The sequence below is a fragment of the Macrobrachium rosenbergii genome, chromosome 20, assembly GCF_040412425.1.
Source record: "Macrobrachium rosenbergii isolate ZJJX-2024 chromosome 20, ASM4041242v1, whole genome shotgun sequence".
Classification (NCBI taxonomy): domain Eukaryota; kingdom Metazoa; phylum Arthropoda; class Malacostraca; order Decapoda; family Palaemonidae; genus Macrobrachium; species Macrobrachium rosenbergii.
Genome location: NC_089760.1, coordinates 4897501 through 4920000, shown reverse-complemented (window position 1 = coordinate 4920000; position 22500 = coordinate 4897501). Strand labels below are relative to the sequence as shown.

The window sequence follows — 22500 nt, the reverse complement described above, 5'->3', positions numbered from 1 at the left end:
GTATAATGCGGACTTCCTGAGAGCAGACCACGAAAACATTAATATTCAGAGGTTCATAACTACGCATAAGTTGCTACTAAATCTTAACAACTCAAGAAACTTCAATAGACATTAATATGTGGGTGCATATATATATATATATATATATATATATATATATATATATATATATATATATATATATATATATATATATATATATATATATATATATATATATATATATATATATATATATATATATATATATATATATATATATATATGTATACACACACACACAATATTAATGTCTATTGAAGTTTCTTGGTGTTGTTAAGATTTAGTAGCAACTTATATGTAGTTATGAATCTAAATATCTCTTTAAATAGTAATCCTAGGTAGCCTTAATACCATCTTGTGTTTACTTTTTCCTGCTGAGGATGGAGGCCATTTAAATGAATTTTCCCTGAATACTAGTAATGCCGGTTTGTTAAATATTGCAACTTAAGAATAAACACATTCACATTACGGAAGAGTTAGTGGAAATTGACACTGATAAATTTTGCAGTTGAAGAAGAAATATTAAACACATTTCACATTCAAGGAGACTACTGTAAGTGGATGTTGAAACTGTGGTGAAAAATGAGTTATTTGACAGATGATATATTTGGAGAAATGCAGCAAGCGGTGTAAAAGGCAGAAAAATTTCCCAAATATGTGAACCCCTTTGCAAGAAAACTTATACAATATTAGGCTTTTCAGAAGCATGCTGAGCTCCCGACACGCTACAGCATTTACCTCTGTCTCGTAGACTCTTTCGCTTCCTGAGTGTTGGGGCCCCCTTTCTTTCAGTAACTCTTTCACACCATCTATCTAACCTTTCTTACGTCTTCCTTTCCTCTTCCCTCTCCTTACTTTTATACGCGGATATAATGTGAGCAGATTACACGTACACTTACGAAGAACCTAAAGGGTAATATGATAGTGAAACACTGTTCTCTGCTATTATTATATGCTAGGTTTAATGTACAAGAAGCTACACTCGAGAAAACCAGCTTCTGAATACCTGGAATCCCATAATACATTTGCTTTTATTATACCAATATCAGCCTGCCTTGTATCTGTGGCCATTTTCTTTCCAGTGTTTTAACCATTTTACCCTCTGGCATTTCTACTTTCTCGCCTTGTGACCTCCGCAATATCGATCTCGCCGGTAGGTTAAGCTCTTCTCCGTTTTTTCTCTCTGTAGCCCACATGACTAAAACGCATCAAACCACTCTATGCTGAGATTTTTACCATTCCTCTTCCGCGCCTTCTTATTTCTCACACTACAATATCTTCTGACTCGACGTGTACTTCTAGGGCGAATAATTTCAACAGCTGCCTCTATTCTTTTGCCATGTACACACACTTCACTCCCCTAGAGCAAAAGTAGCTCCCAAGCTGCTCCATACAAACCCACTTCCTTTCCCTCGAGACTCTCCGGTTTCGTTTCTCTTACACAAATTCTGCTGCCTTTCCTGCCTCTGATAATTACGACCCATTTCTTTCCATCTGCTCTACCAGGATTCATACCTTATGTTCCAATCTTTAAGGCTTGACTGACATTTTCTTGTTATTCAGGCATTCTACGACTTAATTTGGAACTAATTACGTCTCATGGTCAAGTCTGGTTACTTTTGCGAGATTTTCAGCCACTGTCATTTTTTTGTTGTTGTGCCAGAGAATACACACGTATAAGTTCCTCAATTTATCTTTTCAAGACTTTTCCTAAAATGGTCTGATATTGATCAATAAGTACTAAAGTCTTTCTCTCATGTTCTCCATTATCATTGCATCGCGTTTAGTTGCTATTACTACCAGTATCATCACTATAATCAATAATAAATGATAATACTTCAAGTGTCATAATGATAAAAGCGTTGCCAAGGAAACTCAGTGGCTTTGTTTATCCCAGGACTGGATAAACAAGCTGTTGGACAAGAAAACTTATTCAATTATGGATTTTATCGCACCACTGTTTTTTTGTGATGTTACCTAGTTTTCACAAATCCTCACGTCTCTGTTGCACAACTGAACAAAGCACATAAGAGAGTGAATTAAAGGAGATTTTGTTTCAGGGTACTGAGGATAAGGCAATTTCACCCAAAAACCTTTGCCGTGGTAAAATTACGTATTAAAAGCGTGTAATGATAATGTTAATGTAATTATAGTAAAAAAATAAAAATCTAGCTGAAAGTATGCAAGTCATGAATAATTTTTTTTTTTTTTTGCTTTCTTCTGTAACTAGATTTTAATCATCATTCAATCACCTTAAGTAAAATCTTGAATTCTTGATGTTTTCTTGACACAAGTGTATCGACTCAATGTATCAAAAACTTATTATGAACTGTTACGAAGCCAGTTATTGTCTTCTGAAGAACAAAAACGCCAACAGTATTCGAGGTAAGTTGTAAGACGTGCAAAAAACAAACAAACAAACAAACACAAGGACAAAAAACGAAAAAAAGGAGCAAAGTAATGTTCCCTTTTTCCACTGTAAGGATTAAGAGTCGAACAATGCACGGACTTTGTAAGCACTAACCTTTTAACCTAATCTAAGTTCTATATATATCTTATATATATATATATATATATATATATATATATATATATATATATATATATATATATATATATATATATATATATATATATATATATAATATCGTAGTAAAACAGTCGACTTGCCATTGGGTTGGTCCTCAATTCGAAAAGTGTTGAGGTCTAAAATACTCAACTGAAAAACGCCCTTACCGTCTCAGAAAGGTACGGTACTCACGCTCGCGATTTCTGGGAGAGAGTTCATTCCTCTAGTACTACTTACAAGTCCACCCAACTGTACCTGGGTACTGGCATCTGCTGATGTCAAGAAACAGGCTGTTGGGCTATGCTGCAAACACACACACACACACACACGGAAAAGAGAAGAGCATTAAATTTCAGATAATAACTCTACCTTACTAAAGTCCTGCTCGATGTATCACTCTTCTTTTTGTTTTGATTTTCTCTCTCTCTCTCTCTCTCTCTCTCTCTCTCTCTCTCTCTCTCTCTCTCTCTCTCTCTCTCTACTATATATATTATATATATATATATATATATATATATATATATATATATATATATATACACACACTACTACATCCTTTTGTTGAGTACATGAATAGGTCACTTTTGTATATATTTAATTTTCTATAGTTTCTTTGGGCGGCTCATATATATATATATATATATATATATATATATATATATATATATATATATATACACATCCTTTTGTTGCGTTTATGATTAAGGTCAAGTTTGTATACGTTTAATTACAGTTTCTTTGGGCGGCTCACACCTGCAGCTGGATATCCGCATGGCTGAAAGGATTCAACTCCATAAAAGAAAGAACTGTATCGCTGCAAAATTCGTTTAAGCAATAGAAAGATTCCCATTCACTAATCTTTTTCACCTGTCTCTCCCATAGAAAGAAAGGACAAGGGGAAAAGGATTTTATCTGATCTTAGCAAGAAAGAAAGGGACTAAAAAGGAGCGATTTTATCTGGTTCACGATGGGGAGAGAGATCTATCTGAGCTACACATCGAAACATTTCAGAAAATTATTTACTTCCCAGTAAACTCTGGAGCATTCATTTGATTATATATAAACACATATTTACTATATATTACATATATATATATATATATATATATATATATATATATATATATATATATATATATATATCTTAATCCTCAGCTCTTGAGAGGCAAGTAGCAAACTCATTACAGTAATGCCTTTTAAATTCAGAATTTATATTCAACTCTTAAGTGTCAGAGTGTGCATGCCTCTCTATACCATTGAGAAATTTAAAGCTACTGGTGAAGGACCAAGGGCATGTCACCAATTTGTGTATAGTTTCTTGGGGGTTACAACGAGGCCTGCGAAGCCAACACGGTGACTATATTGTTCAGAGATGGAAGAAAATTAAAACACGTCAAGACGACTCTTATAACAGCTCACAAGAGAGTTTGGAGCGAATGCCTGTTGATTATATCAGTCACTAACTGTGAATAAATAGCGCTGCAACGCAGGAGGTCAGAGAAGTATCAACATTTGTGAGAACTACAGAAATTGGAGAGGGGAAATGGCTGGACACGTGAGAAATATTCTGTATATCCTCATATTAAGATAAACCACAAAAGAGAACAGGGACTGAAAGACGAAAAACCATAAGGCAAGTAAGTTAAAGGAGACAAAAAAGGCATCCTGGGAAGCTCTTTGAAATAAACTAAATTTTAGCGCTTTCGAGCTCTTACTGTCAGATTAAAAGTCTTGTGCAACAAAGACAAAAGAAGGGTCTTTCTTCGAAACTAAAGATCAAAGTCACTCCGAGTTAAACTTTCAGCTTTCTCTTTCTTGGATTACCTGTCCCATTAATTCGAAACATTTATGCTTCCTGCGCGCGCGCGCGCGAAACACTGAATAAACTTCCGGGCATGAGTTTTCAAAGAATATGCCGTTATTGTTTTCAACAATGGATGAAAACGAAGTAACAGAAACACATGATAATGTTCCATTATAAAGAATGGAAAGGAAGGTTCCTCGAGGTTCTGTTTTTATGAAATTTTGATAAATACAAACTGTTTATTTGACGCATCTATTCTCCCTTGATTCTAAAGAGGACTACTAAGTGCACCTCAGAAAAATGGCGAGGATAAGCATTTACTATTATGTGCTACTAGTGCAGAGTAGGGGAAAGGGCAAGTGGATGGCTGTAATGGTGAGTGAGTTAGTGACTGCAAGTACAACAGATCAACATCCGATTAAAGCCAAAATGAAACATTAAAAGATGCAGTTTTAGAAGGCTAAACGCCTGTAAATGTAATGCAGACGAGAAGAGTGATACAATGTTTTTAGGATAATGATACGGATGAGAATGACCTAGGGTTAAGAATGATGAGGCGAAAGAAGTATAAGGAGCACCCAAATTTCAAGGACATCACAGAATCCGCAAAGCTTGTTTGTGGGGACGGATGGATAGGAAGAGTGAATGCAAACAGTGAGTGGTGGGATGATGAAATCAGGTAAGCGATAGAAAATACGAGAATGTTTGATGTGTTCTTGCACAAAAGAAAAGATGACCATGCATGCACTATATAAAACGAAGATAAATGTAGCATTCAAGGACTGATCTAATGAAAACAAGAGAGAGATTTCGAAAATTGTGGACGTGAATAGATCGTTCTGAAGAAAAGGTTGCTCTTTATCGAACTAAATGCAGAGAAAGATAAAGTGGTCTTCGAATGAAGTTGCAAATAAAAAGACGCTGTCTGAAGAGGCTGCATTCCCTTTTTGATGCGGATCTCTTAAGAGATGTTGAATGTGTAGGACAGAAGAGGCAATTGTGAATTATGCAACAGCAGAATAGGTCAGTGCAAATTTCAGAATACTTGTGGAGGTAAATATCGAGCAAAAAGTGAGATTTGTAGTAACATCGTGCAGGTGTCACTGAAGCCCTGTCCAGAGTGAGCAAAGTCTGTCTGGATGAGTGAGAAGAATAAATATCTCTCTGCATTAGGCAAAGTGAAAGAAACATATCAATATATTAAAACCTGAAATGGTGTCAATTACATACATATTCAAAACAGAAAAATGTCCAATGGAGCATTAAATGGGAAGATTCATTATGTAGACATCGATCAATTTCACTGCTTCCCAACCGGGGGTTTCCCCTCTAAAGTCTGGAAAAGATATGTGTCACTGAGCAATCTTACTTACTTTTCTATGGCCCAGATAAGGTATCGTCACGGTGGTGATCTTTAAACTCTCACAAGGCAAATGCACACCCCCCTCCACCAAAATCAAAGTCCCCCTGTGAGAGTCACTGTTCCTCTCATAAATTTACCATGGGAGATTGCACACACACACACACACACACACATGCGCATACCTCACCGGAACCTGGACACTTCCGGCGCCATCAGTTCAATGTTCAATCATGCTGTCTCCATGTGGTTGGATCATGACAGACCCAAATGCATCTGCAGCAGAAGTGCCACTGCCAGGCCAGTACACAGTTCTCCACTGCTGACCCAAGTCAACCACGACATCCAAGCGCATTTGCAGCAGAAGTGCCACTGCCAGTCCAGTACACAGTTCTCCACTGCTGACCCAAGTCAACCACGACATCCAAGCGCATTTGCAGCAGAAGTGCCACTGCCAGGCCAGTACATAGCTCTCCACTGCTGACCAAAGTCAACCATGACATCCAAGTGCATTTGCAGTAGAAGTGCCACTGCCAGTCCAGTACACAGTTCTCCACTGCTGACCCAAGTCAACCACGACATCCAAGCGCATTTGCAGCAGAAGTGCCACTGCCAGGCCAGTACATAGTTCTCCACTGCTGACCCAAGTCAACCACGACATCCAAGCGCATCTGCAGCAGAAGTGCCACTGCCAGGCCAGTACATAGTTCTCCACTGCTGACCCAAGTCAACCACGACTTTATATATATATATTCTTACTTCCAGCATGGCTCTGCCTCCATACGTTCTTTTAAAACTCCTGAACCAATCCATATCGAGGTCAAATAAATTAACTTTATTACATACACAATTGTTCTGTGCATTAGTACAATTACTAACAGGACCTCATTCAAATTGGATGGTACCTAGTGGAGACATTTGTTCAAAAAAGTTACAAGCTTTCTGGGACAAACAGTCCTCATTCTCAAGTATCCGTACAATGACCAGACACGTAGTCCAGCTGTATTTATATCTGTGTGCTGGGTCTTTAATCCTATAATTACCCTCCTCCTCCTGTATGAACCCCACCCCCCCATGAAGTTCGCCTTTCTCTGCCCGCTCCTTCCTCCAGGTGTGCATGTCTCGTGCGTCCTCTTGCATTTTTTGTCTCCTTTCCACTGTGGAGTGCACAATTTTTCTTGATATGCTGTCTTCAAAGGCGTTTCCGGTGTTCCCTGCCATTGCGTTTTTACAGCATGTTATGAAGGTGTATGACCAACCAGTCTGGCCGTTTTGTTAGTGACCCTGTACAAAAAATTCGTATTTTCCCAGTCTATTTTGTGGTCTTTTTTTCCCAACAATGTTTGGCAACTGTCGACGCCTGATTATAATGTCTTATGTTCTGTATGTGTTGTTTGCTTCGCTCTTTGCAGGATTTGCCAGTTTCGCCATAGTACCGATTTTCAGTCTAGACACGCTGCCATATATACCCCCCTCTTATCTCTCCACCCTCTATCGACATTTTGTTTCTAACTATTTTGTTCTTAATGGTGTTTTTGTAACTACCTATCAAGAAATGATCTAGCTTCCTGTTGATGGGTGTGACTGACTGATATTATTTTCTTCCCTACCAAATGTTCCTTTTCTATCCCTTCCTTCTCCCCATAATAGTTTATTCTTGCCTTGCTATGAGTCTCGCCCCACCAGTACTCAAGAGTATCCTAATCTCCTAAAACTCTCCCTCAGGTATTCCAGCTCTTCATCTAAGATTTTGGGACTGCAAATCGTATAAGCCATAATGGCCAACCCTGTCATTATTCCCATTTTTATTTCTTTCCTATGACTGTAAACATATGTATGTATGAATCGGCGTATGTCTTCTTCCTGTACACCTTGAATTTTAAATTTTCCCCTTCCCTCTTTACCAGTACATCCAAGAAAGGAATTTCTCCTCCTTCTCTTCTTCTATTGTGAACTTGATGTGTTCATTTAGTTTATTTATGTTTTCTAGGAACTTGTGTAGTTCCTCCCTTTCTCCCTTATAAATATTCAAGATGTCATCCAAGTATCTTACCCATTTTACGATATTTAAGTTCCCTTTATCTATTTGCCCACCTCTCCCGTTTCAAACCATTCCGTAAAGATATTAGCTAAGGTTGGTGAAAGACTTGAACCCATGGCCACGCCATTTTTTGTATATAATGGTTTTTGCCCCACTTGAACACATTAACGCTGGGGGCCGCTGACAACAGTTTTATCAAAACGTCATGATGTAAGTTGCATGTATAATCCCCTGCCTCCTTATTCTTTTTTATTACTTACATCGTCGTCTTGACTGGTACATTGGTAAACAAGGAAGTTACATCGAAACTCGCAAATTTACAATCTTTTACGTTGATTTTAGATAATTCATCTATAAGGTTCATATTATGTTTTAAATGCCCTTCAGATACTAAACCCACCCATTTTCCCATTAGCAGGAGGTGTCTTGTACACTGTGTCAAAGTACCATTTCGACCAAATAATTAGTTTGAAAGATATTTGAGAAAAACAATGACTCGCGGTCCCTAAAACGGATAGTAAATACTTCACACCCTCCCTCCTGGCTTTGAGTAGATTCTATCCTAAGTATCTGAAATTCTAAGCCTTTTTCAAATCTAGGCCCCATCTGTGTTGTATAAGTAAACCATTCCCTCCTAATTTGGGGGACATCATACCCTCAGTTTTACCCACCTTTGCCTTCATGCCACCCGATTCAAGAGATGCCTACCATTCTCTTACTCTCTTATTTGTACCCTTGAATACAAAAGTTGCGTTTAATTTTATTTTACCCAAACCGTAGTCCAAAAACAAGAAAAGCAAACGGATGATCACTCTAGATATTTTATTAAATAAAAAATTTGTTGGCTTCTTAAAATCAACATAAATGTAACTGTTTCATCATTTATTAGAAACTATTACCAATTTTCTATTGCAATTAATGGAGGTAAAATATAAAAGCTTATTATTTTGAGAGAAAATGTTCTTAGAAAATAAGTTATTTCCAAATAACACTATAATAATAAACAGTTTTAAGTACTCACAGTTTTTTAAGATTAAATTTCAGGGAAATTTTTGTTAAAGTTTTTAACCATCCAGTTGATTTTTTAAAGAGTAGCTTTACCAGACTACTGAATTAACAGAACTCTTCTACGGCTGGCCAGAAGGATTAGTCAGTAATCTTATGTGTAAACTTTATTTGGAGTAAATTAGATTTTATTGAAGACGTTGCAGTGTTATAAACATTTTAGAATTGTTTCTGCAGAAAAGTGTTTATATTCAGCTAAAATTTCTTTCATTGTGTGGTTTTCAAAACTTAAGTTTATTGTGGCGTTACTGCTGGCAATCCTTTAAACTAGACTTAATAGATACTTGCGTTTGACATATATCACAAATTTGTTGGGGATTGTGAGGTGTGCACATTAAAAACCTGTGTTAGATTACAATGTCCTATTCTGAATCTTGTTAAGAGTACTTGTTTTCTATCATTTCTAGAAGATGATGGCATTCTCTGAAAGTGTCTTTAATAGTTCTTAATTTGTTTATTAACGGGTTGTTATCAAAGTCAGGTTGCTATTTTTCCATATCACTAAGTTCACTACATTCAGCCAATCTTCGACTGGAAGATGTTGTTGAAAGATGGATAATCTTATCGCTTCTTACGCTGCAATACCACACTCTTTCGTTTCCTTCAGTTCCTGTAAGAGATGGAATCCAACATATTATTTGTATGTGCTTTTGTTTCATTCTGTGCAGAATCAGTTTCATATCAGATACTAAGGGATGTTATAAACTATACGATTTTATAGCTTCCATTGCGCTTTTTAAGTCACTTTATATTATAATATCATTTAACTTCTTTATGGATATTGTCTTTACAGCAATTTTAATTGCATAAAATTCTGCTATATACAGATGCTTGTAATGGCAAAGAATTTGGCATTCTAACCAAAATAAAACTTCCAAACTAATTAAACTACACAATTGAATCCGAAAAAAATGACTTTCTAATGTGAGCCAAATCATTTTCTGTTAGTCTAAACAAAGTCTTGAAATCATTATAAGTCATACCGTGAATATCATTTACATAAATCATGCGAGAGTAGAATACATAACTTTTAAAACAAGACGCAAGACAAAGAAGGAAAAAAGTAAGTTGCTATACCATAATCAAGATAACAGCTGCGATGTAAACAAACAAGCGTGGTGATTAAAGAAAAACAAAAGGGTTGAGAAAAAAAAAAAAAAAATCTGCGCTTTGGACTTGAGTACATAACGGACAGCCTCGTGATAGGCACAGGAAGGGGGAGCGAGACAATTGGATCCTTCAACTGGGGTGAATTTAGTTCGTCTATTGTTGGGGTAAGAAGCAGAGGGTTGGGAATGGATGACAAGGGGAGAAAGAGAGGGGAAGAGGAACGGGAGAGAGAGAGAGAGAAAAAAAAGAGGTGTTTCTGACTCCTTCCATAGGCCCAAGATGATTTTTTTTTTTATTTACACAGGTAATCCAAAAGTACGTTTTTTTATGACTTGTGTTTTTTTATTAACATACATTATGCAGAACAAACAGAGACTGTAAATTTGACTGGCAAACATCTATTGAATAGAATGTTCGCATCTGAAGAAGGAAAGAGCAAAGAAAAATTTGGATAAGAGCACAAACTGAATAAACGCAGAATATAATTAAAGCAAAGCATCTACATCAATAAATCCATTTGAAAAGGCAAAATAAAAAAAAAAAAAAGTGTGCTCAAATGTAACCTCAACCAAAGGATCTTTTACCAGACTGACCGCAGGCTTGGCACAATCCCAGTTGGAGAACATTACTCGAATGGTCACTGCCTTGCATAAGGCCACTAAATATGGCACCTAAATGAGACAGCTGTCAGTGGAGCTGCACAGGTTCTTATATCAATTAAACAATGCACAAAGCACAAAGAATCACACAGCATAAAAATATTGTTCCAGCTGTTAAGATTTTTAAAGAATAGAGTAGAACAGAACCAGTTGCCCTCTGGGTCAGAGTGAGAAACATAAAATCATTGAGAAAAAACAAGAAAGAAAATAAAATACAACAAAAGAGAAACCGTGGATAGACCCAGTTAGTTTTAATATATATCACTTGTTTAAACGGTCGCAAAATGTTTTTCTAATTTTGCAACAGACTAAAAACATTTTTTTGACGAATAAGATAAAAATATCTTTGTACCGTCAGAACTCATATTACGTAAAATTATTTAATTGTTTATTGTATTTTGTATACATTTCTGATTCACTGAGTGGGTTGTTAATTATTTTGAATGAACTGTAGGAACAGCACATGGACGAATCCGAAATTAGGCTTCTAAAAACATCTTCTAAATACCAGACTTATTCTTTATTAATCGGAACAAAGTTTCTTGGAGTAATTTTGTAACTGATGGTTACAAGTATTCCTCATATAGTACCAATCATCAATCCAAACAATAAATGCACTATATCTAACTTGAATATACAGGAGCCTAGATGGCTCAGTCGGTTACAGCAGCAGCTTCGGACTTCGTAGAGGTCTTCGGGTTCAAATCCGCAGCCGATGATCAGACACTTTATTGTAGACACCCCGGGATTATGTATGTAATCAACGGATAGGTTTGCTTAAAAGCAAAATGGGTGTTACAGACTAAATACACACACAAAACAAAGCCACCACAACATCTAAAAACATAACAAACACCTCACACGTCTCGAACTCTCGACCTACCAAGCGCAACAACTTTCGCTGCTGAGAAGAAAGGGCGTTGGTCTGGTATGATACATGTAACATACGCTACCGGGGTTAAGCGATTCAGGCAGGGCAGCCGATCGAGACTACGGTCTACCCCAAAGCCAAATCAAAAGTCCTTCAAAGAAGGCAACCCCATACAAAAATGGGAAAAAGCACGTTAAAAGAAGAAGAAGAAGATCTAACTTGAATATAAATAAATCATTATTCGATAATGTATAGACCTTACTTTGATTACGCAATATTCAGCACCGGGTAGGTAAAGCATGATTCATTGATTTGGTGAGCTTTTGGATGATTTAAATCTAAACTGCTAAGTAATCATGAAAATGTTCACATTTTTTCGTCAGTCTGTTTTCAGCTCCCAATCAATGAAAACTTGACAAGCATCATCTAAGAGAAACATAATCTTATTCATACCAAATGTAAGAAATTTTTCTATCTTCTTAAATTTCATTTTGAATTCAAACCCATTTGGCGTAGGAAATAAACCCAAGGAATGCGTGTTGCTGAACTTGGTTTATGGCTCCCTTCCCATTTTCTTTCAGATCAAGGATGGGTGAGTCCCTAATATGAGCGTCCTATCGCCTTTCGCATAATACGTACAAAGAAGGAGCATATTGTTAACTGGTCACCGAAGATGCTCTGATATTTTGATCATCGTCTGTGTTTTGCTCGTAGTCAGCCTTCAACTACAAGCTCAGTTAAGTATTTGTCATTTCGTTTCCCTAAAACATTGCCGATAATTAAATAGACATTCTAGTCCAGAATTTTTTTATGTTCTTACCATCCCTTATCTGAGCTCCGTTTTTAATTCATACATTATGTGTGAGAACGTATTAACTTATTTGTGTACATATATGCGCAATATGCATATACCCACGGATTATATGCATGCATTTACATTCACATAGATATATACTGTATGTGTGTGTATGTATATATATATATATATATATATATATATATATATATATATATATAGAGAGAGAGAGAGAGAGAGAGAGAGAGAGAGAGAGAGAGAGAGAATATGTGAATGTAAATGTATGTATATAATCCGTAGGTTTGTGTATAGTATGTTGAGTATACTGTATATGCAGCACACAAATAAATTAATACGTTCTCACACATACTGTACGCATAAAAAAAAGAACTAAAATAAGGGATGATAAAAGCATAAAAGAAAAAATGTTGGTCTACAATGTTTATTCAAACATCGGCAATGTTTCAGGAAAACGAAACGACAACCAGTCAAGTGTTGCTATTAGTTGAAGGCGGCTACGAGAAAACATCTTCGGTGACGAGTTAACAATATGTTCTTTCTTTGTAAGTATCATGTAAAAAAATATATATATATATATATATATATATATATATATATATATATATATATATATATATATATATATATATATAGAGTATATATATATAAACAATTATATATACTTTGGTAAATGATTACGCAACCTAACTGTTCTATCTCCAGATTTGTTGACTTTTTGTCCGGCATTCTTATGAGTGCTTAAAATAAACTGTTTTACTAATGTAAATTTTACTGTTTTACGTGATCTTACAATTCTTTCCTTTCTTATTGCCTTCTTATACAAATGACTCTATTTGCTTTTCTTGTATCGTCTAAAACATTACACTCGTGTACACTATATATACTTTTACTTGTCCTACCAATGGATTCATGGTATTTATTTTATTCTCACTTTACTAAGGTTAGTACCATCCTATTCCTGTGAAAAACACCACGTTCGCTATCTGTCTTCGATGACATTAGAATAAACAGTGTCATCCAGGATGCCATATATTAAGGTTATTGAATCGATAGGCATGTTACTCTGTCATTCTCACAAGTCACTACATGTCTTTAACTTAGTGTTTTTTTTTTTTCCTTACAGGATAGCCTATATGCACGTCGCTAGGAAAACGGCAGGATCACGTAAGGACTCTGCCCTAAAGCTGTTAAAACCGGGCTTGTAGAACCCCTCACCCGAAAGGCGTCGCGGCCCAAAATGGCGTGTGGGAACAAGAAATCCGCTGTGCCCTGCAGGGGAGGCGGGGACACCGCTGCCCCAGGGGGTGAGACAGGGGTGGCCACCACTGAAGGGGAGGAGAGAGAGACCTGGGGCAAGAAGGTCGATTTTCTGCTGTCCGTCATAGGCTTTGCTGTCGATCTGGCAAATGTCTGGAGGTTTCCCTACTTGTGTTACAAGAATGGCGGAGGTGAGTTTTGCCCAACCACTTCTCATGTTGGAAACAAGGGCGGGTTCTCTGACATTGCGGCGGTCTTGGGGCCGATTATCATTTAAGAGTATGACATAATTCTCCTTAACACAAAAACTCTACATGAAAGTCATCTGATAGATTAGATTTCCACTTCAGATTTCATCCTGACATATCTTCCGTGTACTGTCAGCTGTTCAACATAAACGCGTAATCTAAAATTAGGAGAGACAAAAATTCGTAGGGTTTTACGGAAAAGTCAGTTTTCAAGATTATCATACATCTGTCTGAAACAACTGACGTACAACATTTCTTCTTATTAACACGACCATAATCGGCTTAACCTCTGACAAAGGCAAATGACATCTTTTCACTACGTTGATTTTCCATCGCTAAGATTCCATAATATATAGGAAATGGTAGAGACCCAACTCAACACTTCAAATAACCAAACCGCACACCAAAAGTGTTTTAACTAAAATTACACCATTAATCACAAAATCACCAGAAAGAATACAATTCTTTTAAAGTTGGTCAGCAGCGAGCTGAAAAAGTCAAGAAGATCCCAGATGACAAAAGAAATAAGAAGCCGAATAAAACCCCGTCGGTGTGAGCAAAAGCAAACGAGTTGAAAGACCTTAAGTGGTGACTCCACGCACCTCTTAGCGAGGGAAAATACCGCTCTTGGTGTGCCTTTTACCCCCAAATTCTTCGAGTGGCTCTTTGTGCCTTGTCGAAGTGTGGCTCTGGGCGATACTTTCCTTCTTGCCTGGGATTTTAAGCGTCAAGGGGACAGGGATGAGGGACCCGGCCTGGCCATACCATCCCTGTCCTGGGTGAAAGGAGGGCGAGACCTTTCTGAAGGAGATGCAGGAAGTTCGAGGAAAGGAGAGAGAGAGAGAGAGAGAGAGAGAGAGAGAGAGAGAGAGAGAGAGAGAGATACTAACCTGACTGTACTTTTTCTATAGAGTTCAAGGAAAATCTAGACAACAGAGCCTCTTTCATGCCATACGGCTGTTTTTAATTCTATAAGACTAAATACTCAAAATGATTTTTCACCTAAAAGCAAAAAGTTCTCCTAAACCTGAAGCGTGATCATGTATTCATGCATAATTTTTCGTTAAATCAAACGCCAAATAAAAGATTTCAATAGGAGTTAGTATACTCGTAAAGGTTAAATCTTAGTTTAAAATCCAGAAAATACTGGATCTATACATGAAAACTGTCAGAATAGTTGTCTGTTCTAACCCTATGAGAGACATTTCCTGAAAGTCTTGTTACTCCTCACTCATAGCTTTGTTTCCTGGTGAAGAATGAGAGAGAGAGAGAGAGAGAGAGAGAGAGAGAGAGAGAGAGAGAGAGAGAGAGAGAGAGAGAGAGCTATCAAATGGAATATAATAATTTATTGATACTCTCAAGACAACCAGCCTTTCGAATACATTCCAAACAAAATCTATAGTTTTCAAGTTTCGTTGCCACAACAGAAAAAATAATAAGATGGAACTTTTCTGTAGACGAATGCAAGTTTTTACATGTTTCCATAAAAGATAACATTTCTGGGATGAAAAATGGAAATGCTGTCAAACGGCAGACCCCAAACTTCCTAATTAATTTTTTGTTACAAATTATGCACTACACCAGTGAGGAACGAAATGGACTAAGCAAAATCTTTCATCAACAAGTTTGCACACACACAAATACATACACACACACATAAACACATAACACACACACCCATATATATATGTGTATATATATATACATTATATATATATATATATATATATATATATACATACATATATATATATATATATATATATATATATATATATATATATATATATATATATAAGAGCAGTTCCAGCATTAGCATCTGACATCTTGGCAAATGAACCTCAAACCTACCCAAAGTATTTTCCTTTCTCTGGTTCAGTTGTTACGAACTCTGACAATTTACTTACGAGCCCCAAGTCCTAGTGTCCTCGAATACAAAGATTCCTAGGGTCTATAAGCTTCTCTGTCGACGTGATGGTGGACACGTCGATTCCAAACACTGGTGCTACCCAGAAACTGCTTGCTGTTGATAGAGCTGCATTTTCACCCTTTCTCGAACAAATCTTTACAATGTTCACTCCAACCTTTCCATTGAACACCACCTTCCTTCACCTCTCCGCAAATTTCTCTGGAGCTTGACAATCACGTGATGCCCACTTTTGCGTCTCTCATTCAATAACTGTCTCCACTGCTTGCCATAGAAAATTATTCCAATCACTTTCTACAACGATAGAAGCGTTTCGCTCATTTGGTGCCAAGAGAATATCGTTATGTCTTGAAAATATAAAGGAACAGGTCAACAACATATATTTTTCTTTGCAAATACAATACAGGAACTTAATCAGTAAAAGTTCCTTCCAGCAAAATTTTTCCAGCAAGGCAACAGACTATGCGCACATGAGAGCATGCAGCAAAGTTTTACTGAAAATTCCAAAAACAGACACCGACCAAAGCTCAGAACTAGAAACAAGTATAATCTAATATTTAATTGTCAATCTAAACTATGTATAAGGACGACAATGCGTAGATAAACAGCAAAACAATTTAGATATAAGAAAGTGACGTATTAGTTTTGTAATGTTTGTCTTCACCTTCCAGCGTCACTCCAACAATGAACTATTTTCTGTATGGCGAACAAAACAGAAATCGCAGCCGTGAATGGTTTACTAAGGAGAGAGAGCATTAATCACTTAACTAAACATCTATGGCATGCCCAGTGAAAGATGGCAGTTGACAGAGCCAACAATGCAATTGGCGAGTCTCAATTCAGAGCCCTCAACAAATAAATCCAATGATCCCATCCAATCCAGGCGTACGACAATTACTCCGTACGCTGCCTAGCACAAAAGGCACATCACGTTCTACTACAGCCACAAAGTGAAGAGTAAAGACCCAGCTCTTCAGCACATGACGACCCACTTCCCATGATAACAGGCACGTACCTACTTACAGAGAATTGCAGTTGCCAATCCTAATGCTATTCAAGGTTTACCCTCCAAACCACGCACCCCTAATACGTCTGTTAAAGAACCGCTACGTGGGTATCGAAAACGCGGGCCACTTTCTTGGAAAGCTGTTACCGAAGGGCGGTGTCGTTTTACCATCAGAGCAAAGAATAATCAGAACGAAAGAATAATTGGAGGAGTAATGGGGGAGGGGACAAAATGAGGGAAGTTGCTGTGAGGGTCGGCAGCTGGGAGTGATAGTTATGTACTTCACGGGTGTCTATTTGTTCCCAAGATTGGAGCTTCACTCCTCTACTGTGGGGAAAAGGCGGGTTTGGGGGGGTGGGGGGAGGTAGAGGGAGGCTAACAGGAGATCTGGGGGTTAGGGGGCGAAGAATGGCGGGCGAGGTGATAAGGAAAATGAGAACAGAAAGAGAGGAAAGAAACTTGAACACTCACGGAGGGAAGAATAAGGAAAAAAAAAAAAATGAAATGTGTCGAGAGAACCAAAGATAAGAACAATGAGTGCCAAGAGGTAACAAGCGCGAAGCATAAAAAAGTAGAACAAACGACAAGAGATGACAAGAAAGAAATACGGAAGGAAACTTTGAAGGATATTAGAATGAGACTAACGAACAAAAACGATAGCAAAAACTCACGGTTTAGGTTGGGTCCTAAGACTTACTAAATATTTACCACAGTGAACTCCACACAAATTTAACATACATTATATATATATATATATATATATATATATATATATATATATATATATATATATATATATATATATATATATATATAATATATTAATCAGCTGTACACACTTCCCTCTAGAGGGTATGCCCTCAGAGGCGTTAACCTTCCCATTCTCATCAACTGTTTTAGAATGAAGCTGCTAGACCAATGACTTTTTTTATCTTTGCTGCAACGCACTACAGTAGACTGACTATCAGGCACAATTCATTTTTTGGATTTTCCAGGAAACGAGCTTAAATCGTTTATCCTCTATGGCATTAAACTCCGGGTTTTTGCTGTGTGAGCTGCGGAGTTCTACAATAAATACATACATACATATACATACATACATACATACATACATATATATATATATATATATATATATATATATATATATATATATATATATATATATATATGTATGTGCAGTTAATTTGTATGAAATTCAATTTGATATATTTTTAGTCCGTTTTAAGTCCTAACCTAAACCAAGAGTTTTTCTTATCATTTTTGTTCTTAGCCTCATTCTAATATTCTTCACACTTCAGAATTCATCTCACCTTCGGTATAATTTGTATCGAAGGGGAATTACTGTACATCTAATAGGTGCATCTACCCCAGGCAGGATTCGAACATATGTATTTTGGGCTGGATACAGAGGAAACTCGGGTTTATCCATTTGGTTACTATGAAAGATAGTATAGGCTCGATTCCTGGCCCCAGGCGATGCACTCAAGCATGGTTCACTTTTGGGTGTCAGTTATTCGCAAAGTAATGTGAATTTGATATTAAGGGGTATTTGTGGCTTAATATTTGTGAATACAAAAAGATCACGTGTGTCTAAGAGATAAAGCCTCCTTATACACACATTTTATATGAGGGTGTAACACGAGTTCATCCAAATATTTTGGGAAATGAAAAGAAAGTCATTCTGAGCAGAAAATGTTCTATAAACATATGCGTTTTAAGGCTTCGTTTGTCATTGAGGTGAATTTTTAAAATAACTGTTATCGTTAAACGTGCAAGTAAGATGGCGTACGGGATGTCGCAGTGAGTAGTCAGGGATAGGGGGGTAGGGTTGATGATGCGTGTTAGGCAATTCAACTGCTAAACTCGTGTTACACTCTGTTTATATGGCTGGAAAAGGGGATGATTTATTGAGAGAAGGACAGTCCAGGCCTAAAAGGAGCTGATTCAAAAATTAATATTTTATGGAGAGACTTTGTGCAGCCTCAGCCACTTTGCACTCCAGCACATTAGGATGGCTAGCTGCTCATCAACATGCCGCACACTTGCGGCATCATTCGTCCATATCTTTTGTGCCTTTCTGAAAAACCTCCTCCATATCATCGTTCCACCAATGTATGAATCTTCGTCTACTCCTGCATCTAGATAAACTTTTCCACTCTCAGTCTCTCCGTGTGACCAACGTAACTTTAAACCATTCTGATCCATTTTTTTAAATGGCAACATTTGCTATATTTGCACAGTATCTGTACATTTCTCACGCATTTAATCGTCCTTACCAGCGTACACGATCTAAAAACTCCAGCTTAGTAGTTTCCACACTTTCTCTTTCATTCATCTTTCACAACCACACTCCACTTCCATTTTACAGAACTGATTTAAATAATAATATCTATAATTCCACACCAGCATTTTCTTCTTTAACTCCTAAATATTTTTATGAGACATTCATTCCTGTTCTCTTACTCTGAATGCTAACGTTTGTCACTCACATTCCTGACTATTGTTTTGTCTCTTAGACAGACACTGCGAAGATCTATTCACACATTTTTTCGCCAGTCAATGCAACTTCTTCGCTGACATGAATTAATTTTGCCACAAATAGCAAACATCATCAACTACACATTCCTTCACAACTCTTCTCATTTCAGAAGCTTGCATCTACATTCATTCACATAACAACAAAAGATGTACAGCATGAAATACCTCGTCTCAGTCCAAGTTATATCCCAAACTCCCAGTAGTCAGCCTCCCATCGGCATATCCTCCTCATTGGCCGGGTCGGTATCGTTCTCGGTAGCACTCCGCTGGGCTCGCGTTCGATTCTCCGACCGGCCAATGAAGAATGTGAGGAATTTATTTCTGGTGATAGAAATTCATTTCTCGCTATAATGTGGTTCGGATTCCACAATAAACTGTAGGTCCCGTTGCTGGGTAACCAATTGGTTCTTAGCCACGTAAAATAAGTCTAATCCTTCGGGCCAGCCCTAGGAGAGCTGTTAATCAGCTCAGTGGTCTGGTTAAACTAAGGTATACTTAATTTTTCGTCGCAAAAACTCATAATCATAAATAATGAACTATATTCTCCGTGCACAACCTGAACGCCATCCATATGACAACGCTGGCTTCTGCAATTCAACTTTCCTCCGATTCTCCTTTCCCTCGAAAACGCTTCACACAGATGTTTCTTAAAAAAAAATCTTGCACCTTACATCCTCTTGCTTTATTAAGCCTGCTGTGCTATTCTACTACACGTTCAGGATGCCTTCACACATCATACTATCAATACTGGGTAATGTTATTTCTCTAATATTTTAATCTCTTTCATTGCCTTCATCTTTCGTTATGGAATCATTCCTTTTTCCGAAAGATCGCTTACTGAGAATAGATATCACCATAGACACAAATAGGGCCTAGGATCAGATTGTATGTATATATATATATATATACATATATATATATATATATATATATATATATATATATATATATATATATATATATATATATATATATATATATATATATATATATATATATATATATATATATATATATATATATATATAATCTACAATCTAAGCTATTTGTGTCCATGCTGATGTCTGTTCTCAATAAGTGATCCTTCTGAGAAAGGGAAACGAAAGCCTTTATAGCAAACAGAAGGGACGGGGGTCTGCATTATCATCTGGGGTTTTGCGCAAAAGGTTCAGGCTCTCATCACGATCCAAACCAGGTCATTAACGTGGATATTGGTCAATTTACCGCATTGACGTGGTCCGTCCCACATTCTTTACGGTTATTCTTGATCATGTTCTTACTTCTAATCCTCAACACTTAATCATAATGCGCATACCTCCAGTATTTGCATAAAAGGCTCTTGATTCGCAATGGAACATGGCTCATGCATTGTTTGCAAGAGTATAAAATGACTACACTTGATAGAGGCGAACCGATTAACTTCCAAATGAATGAATAAAATGACGGAATCGTAGCACAGGGAATCTCCGACAACACAGCGTTCAGCACTGCCTTTTTGGCCTGAGTCTCACAAGTTTCTGGAAGTTTACTTAACCTTTTGTTTGCGAGTTCCTTAAGGAGTTTTTCTTTCCTTTTCTTTTGCTTCTTTTTTACAAAACTGTCCTGTAATTTCTGCAAGCCATGTCCGAGACGTTAGGTGAGGAATGAACCTCACTTATTTTCGGAGTTTCAATGTAGAACTTTCGTGGAAGTGGTCTTAATGAGCTTCCTGTAAATAATTTTAGCTTTTAAATCAACTGACACATCTTAGGAAAAAGTGGGGGCAAACTGAATAAATGCAAACCATTGAATAAATGCAATATATATATATATATATATATATATATATATATATATATATATATATATATATATATATATATATATATATATATATATATATATATATATATATATAATATATATATATGAGTTTTATGTAAAAGTGAGTTTTGTGTACCTGGATGTCCGTTTAGTTAATCATCTTAAATCTTATTTAATGTTTTTCCGATATATAACCTTGACTTATACTGCCACTTGACAGAAAATGAACGGGCAGCGCTTGCATCTTCCCAAACATGCTTTGCTTGAAGTAAGAGAGAGAGAGAGAGAGAGAGAGAGAGAGAGAGAGAGAGAGAGAGAGAGAGAGAGAGAGGGAGAGAGAGAGAGAGAGACTTTCTTTCAACTTTAGGATGTTTTTCTAAACATTAAACACATTTCTAGTTTCCGAGTCATTAGTTTAGACGTGACAAAGGAGCCAACTAGAATATAAAAAAATTCGCGAGAGAGAGAGAGAGAGAGAGAGAGAGAGAGAGAGAGAGAGAGAGAGAGAGAGAGAGTTAGAGGAACGGAAAACATTATCCTTATATATAAGATTGCTTTTCACTAGACTGCTTTTTCCTGGAAGCCAACAAACAGAGAATTATTATCGGACTTCATTCATTTTCGTAAGCCTCCTGTTCGCCAGAGGAGGCTTAGCTCTCTTTTATATTATTTACCCGCCTTTCTTACTGATACGCTCGTCATGTGAGAATACAGATGCATTAAAAGTCTTCAAAAGTAGTAATTTACAGTTGTTATATAAAATGTTCCTTCCGCATATGTTCTCATTTCTCCTGAAAACGGGTTAAAGACTATACTTTCGTCTCAAAATCTATTCTTCCGTAACTTGACCTTTGTTTATATTCATTCACAATTTTCTCTTTTCAAAAAACTTGGTCTCTTCTAATCATCATAACCTCTCCTTACTATTTAGTCTCAACAACCCATTAACACAGGCATTATCTCTTCTTCAAATCATACTTAGCCTTGGTTCTTCTACATTTAAAAAGCTGTCCCCTGAGTACTCTTCGTTACTGCAGTTTCAAATGCGTTTAACACATATGGCGATAAAATATTCCCATGACCGTGACCCATTTTCATCCTCTACTAGACACTCACTATCGATTGTGTTAGACTGTTTCTCATTGTAACGATCCATAAACTACTAACACCTTGTACCGCCATCACTTTCTGCAATGAATTTTTGTGCCATATTTCTTTGAAAGTTCTCTACTAGCGCACAGACAGATATTTACGGTCGCTGAACCAGCTACAAATCAGTAGGAGGTTGTTCGGAAGCGTGAGAGAAAGCCAGCCACTCGACTTCTTTCAGTCTTTACGAAAAGTCTTGGAACCAGGAATGCTTTTCAGTCTTTAGCAAAA

At 36.9% G+C, this 22500-nt stretch overlaps 2 protein-coding genes across 3 annotated transcripts in view; one reads left to right on the top strand and one right to left on the bottom strand.

Moving 5' to 3' along the window:
- Positions 1–22500, top strand: part of DAT (Sodium-dependent dopamine transporter) — a 173933-nt gene that overhangs the window by 48910 nt on the left and 102523 nt on the right. The window contains exon 2 of the mRNA XM_067121831.1: positions 13462–13786. Within this exon, the coding sequence (XP_066977932.1) occupies positions 13576–13786 (211 nt within the window). The 5' untranslated portion in view covers positions 13462–13575. The remainder of the gene's footprint in view (positions 1–13461; positions 13787–22500) is intronic.
- LOC136849005 (uncharacterized) overlaps positions 1–22500 on the bottom strand; it is a 189808-nt gene that overhangs the window by 82616 nt on the left and 84692 nt on the right. The window lies entirely within an intron of this gene.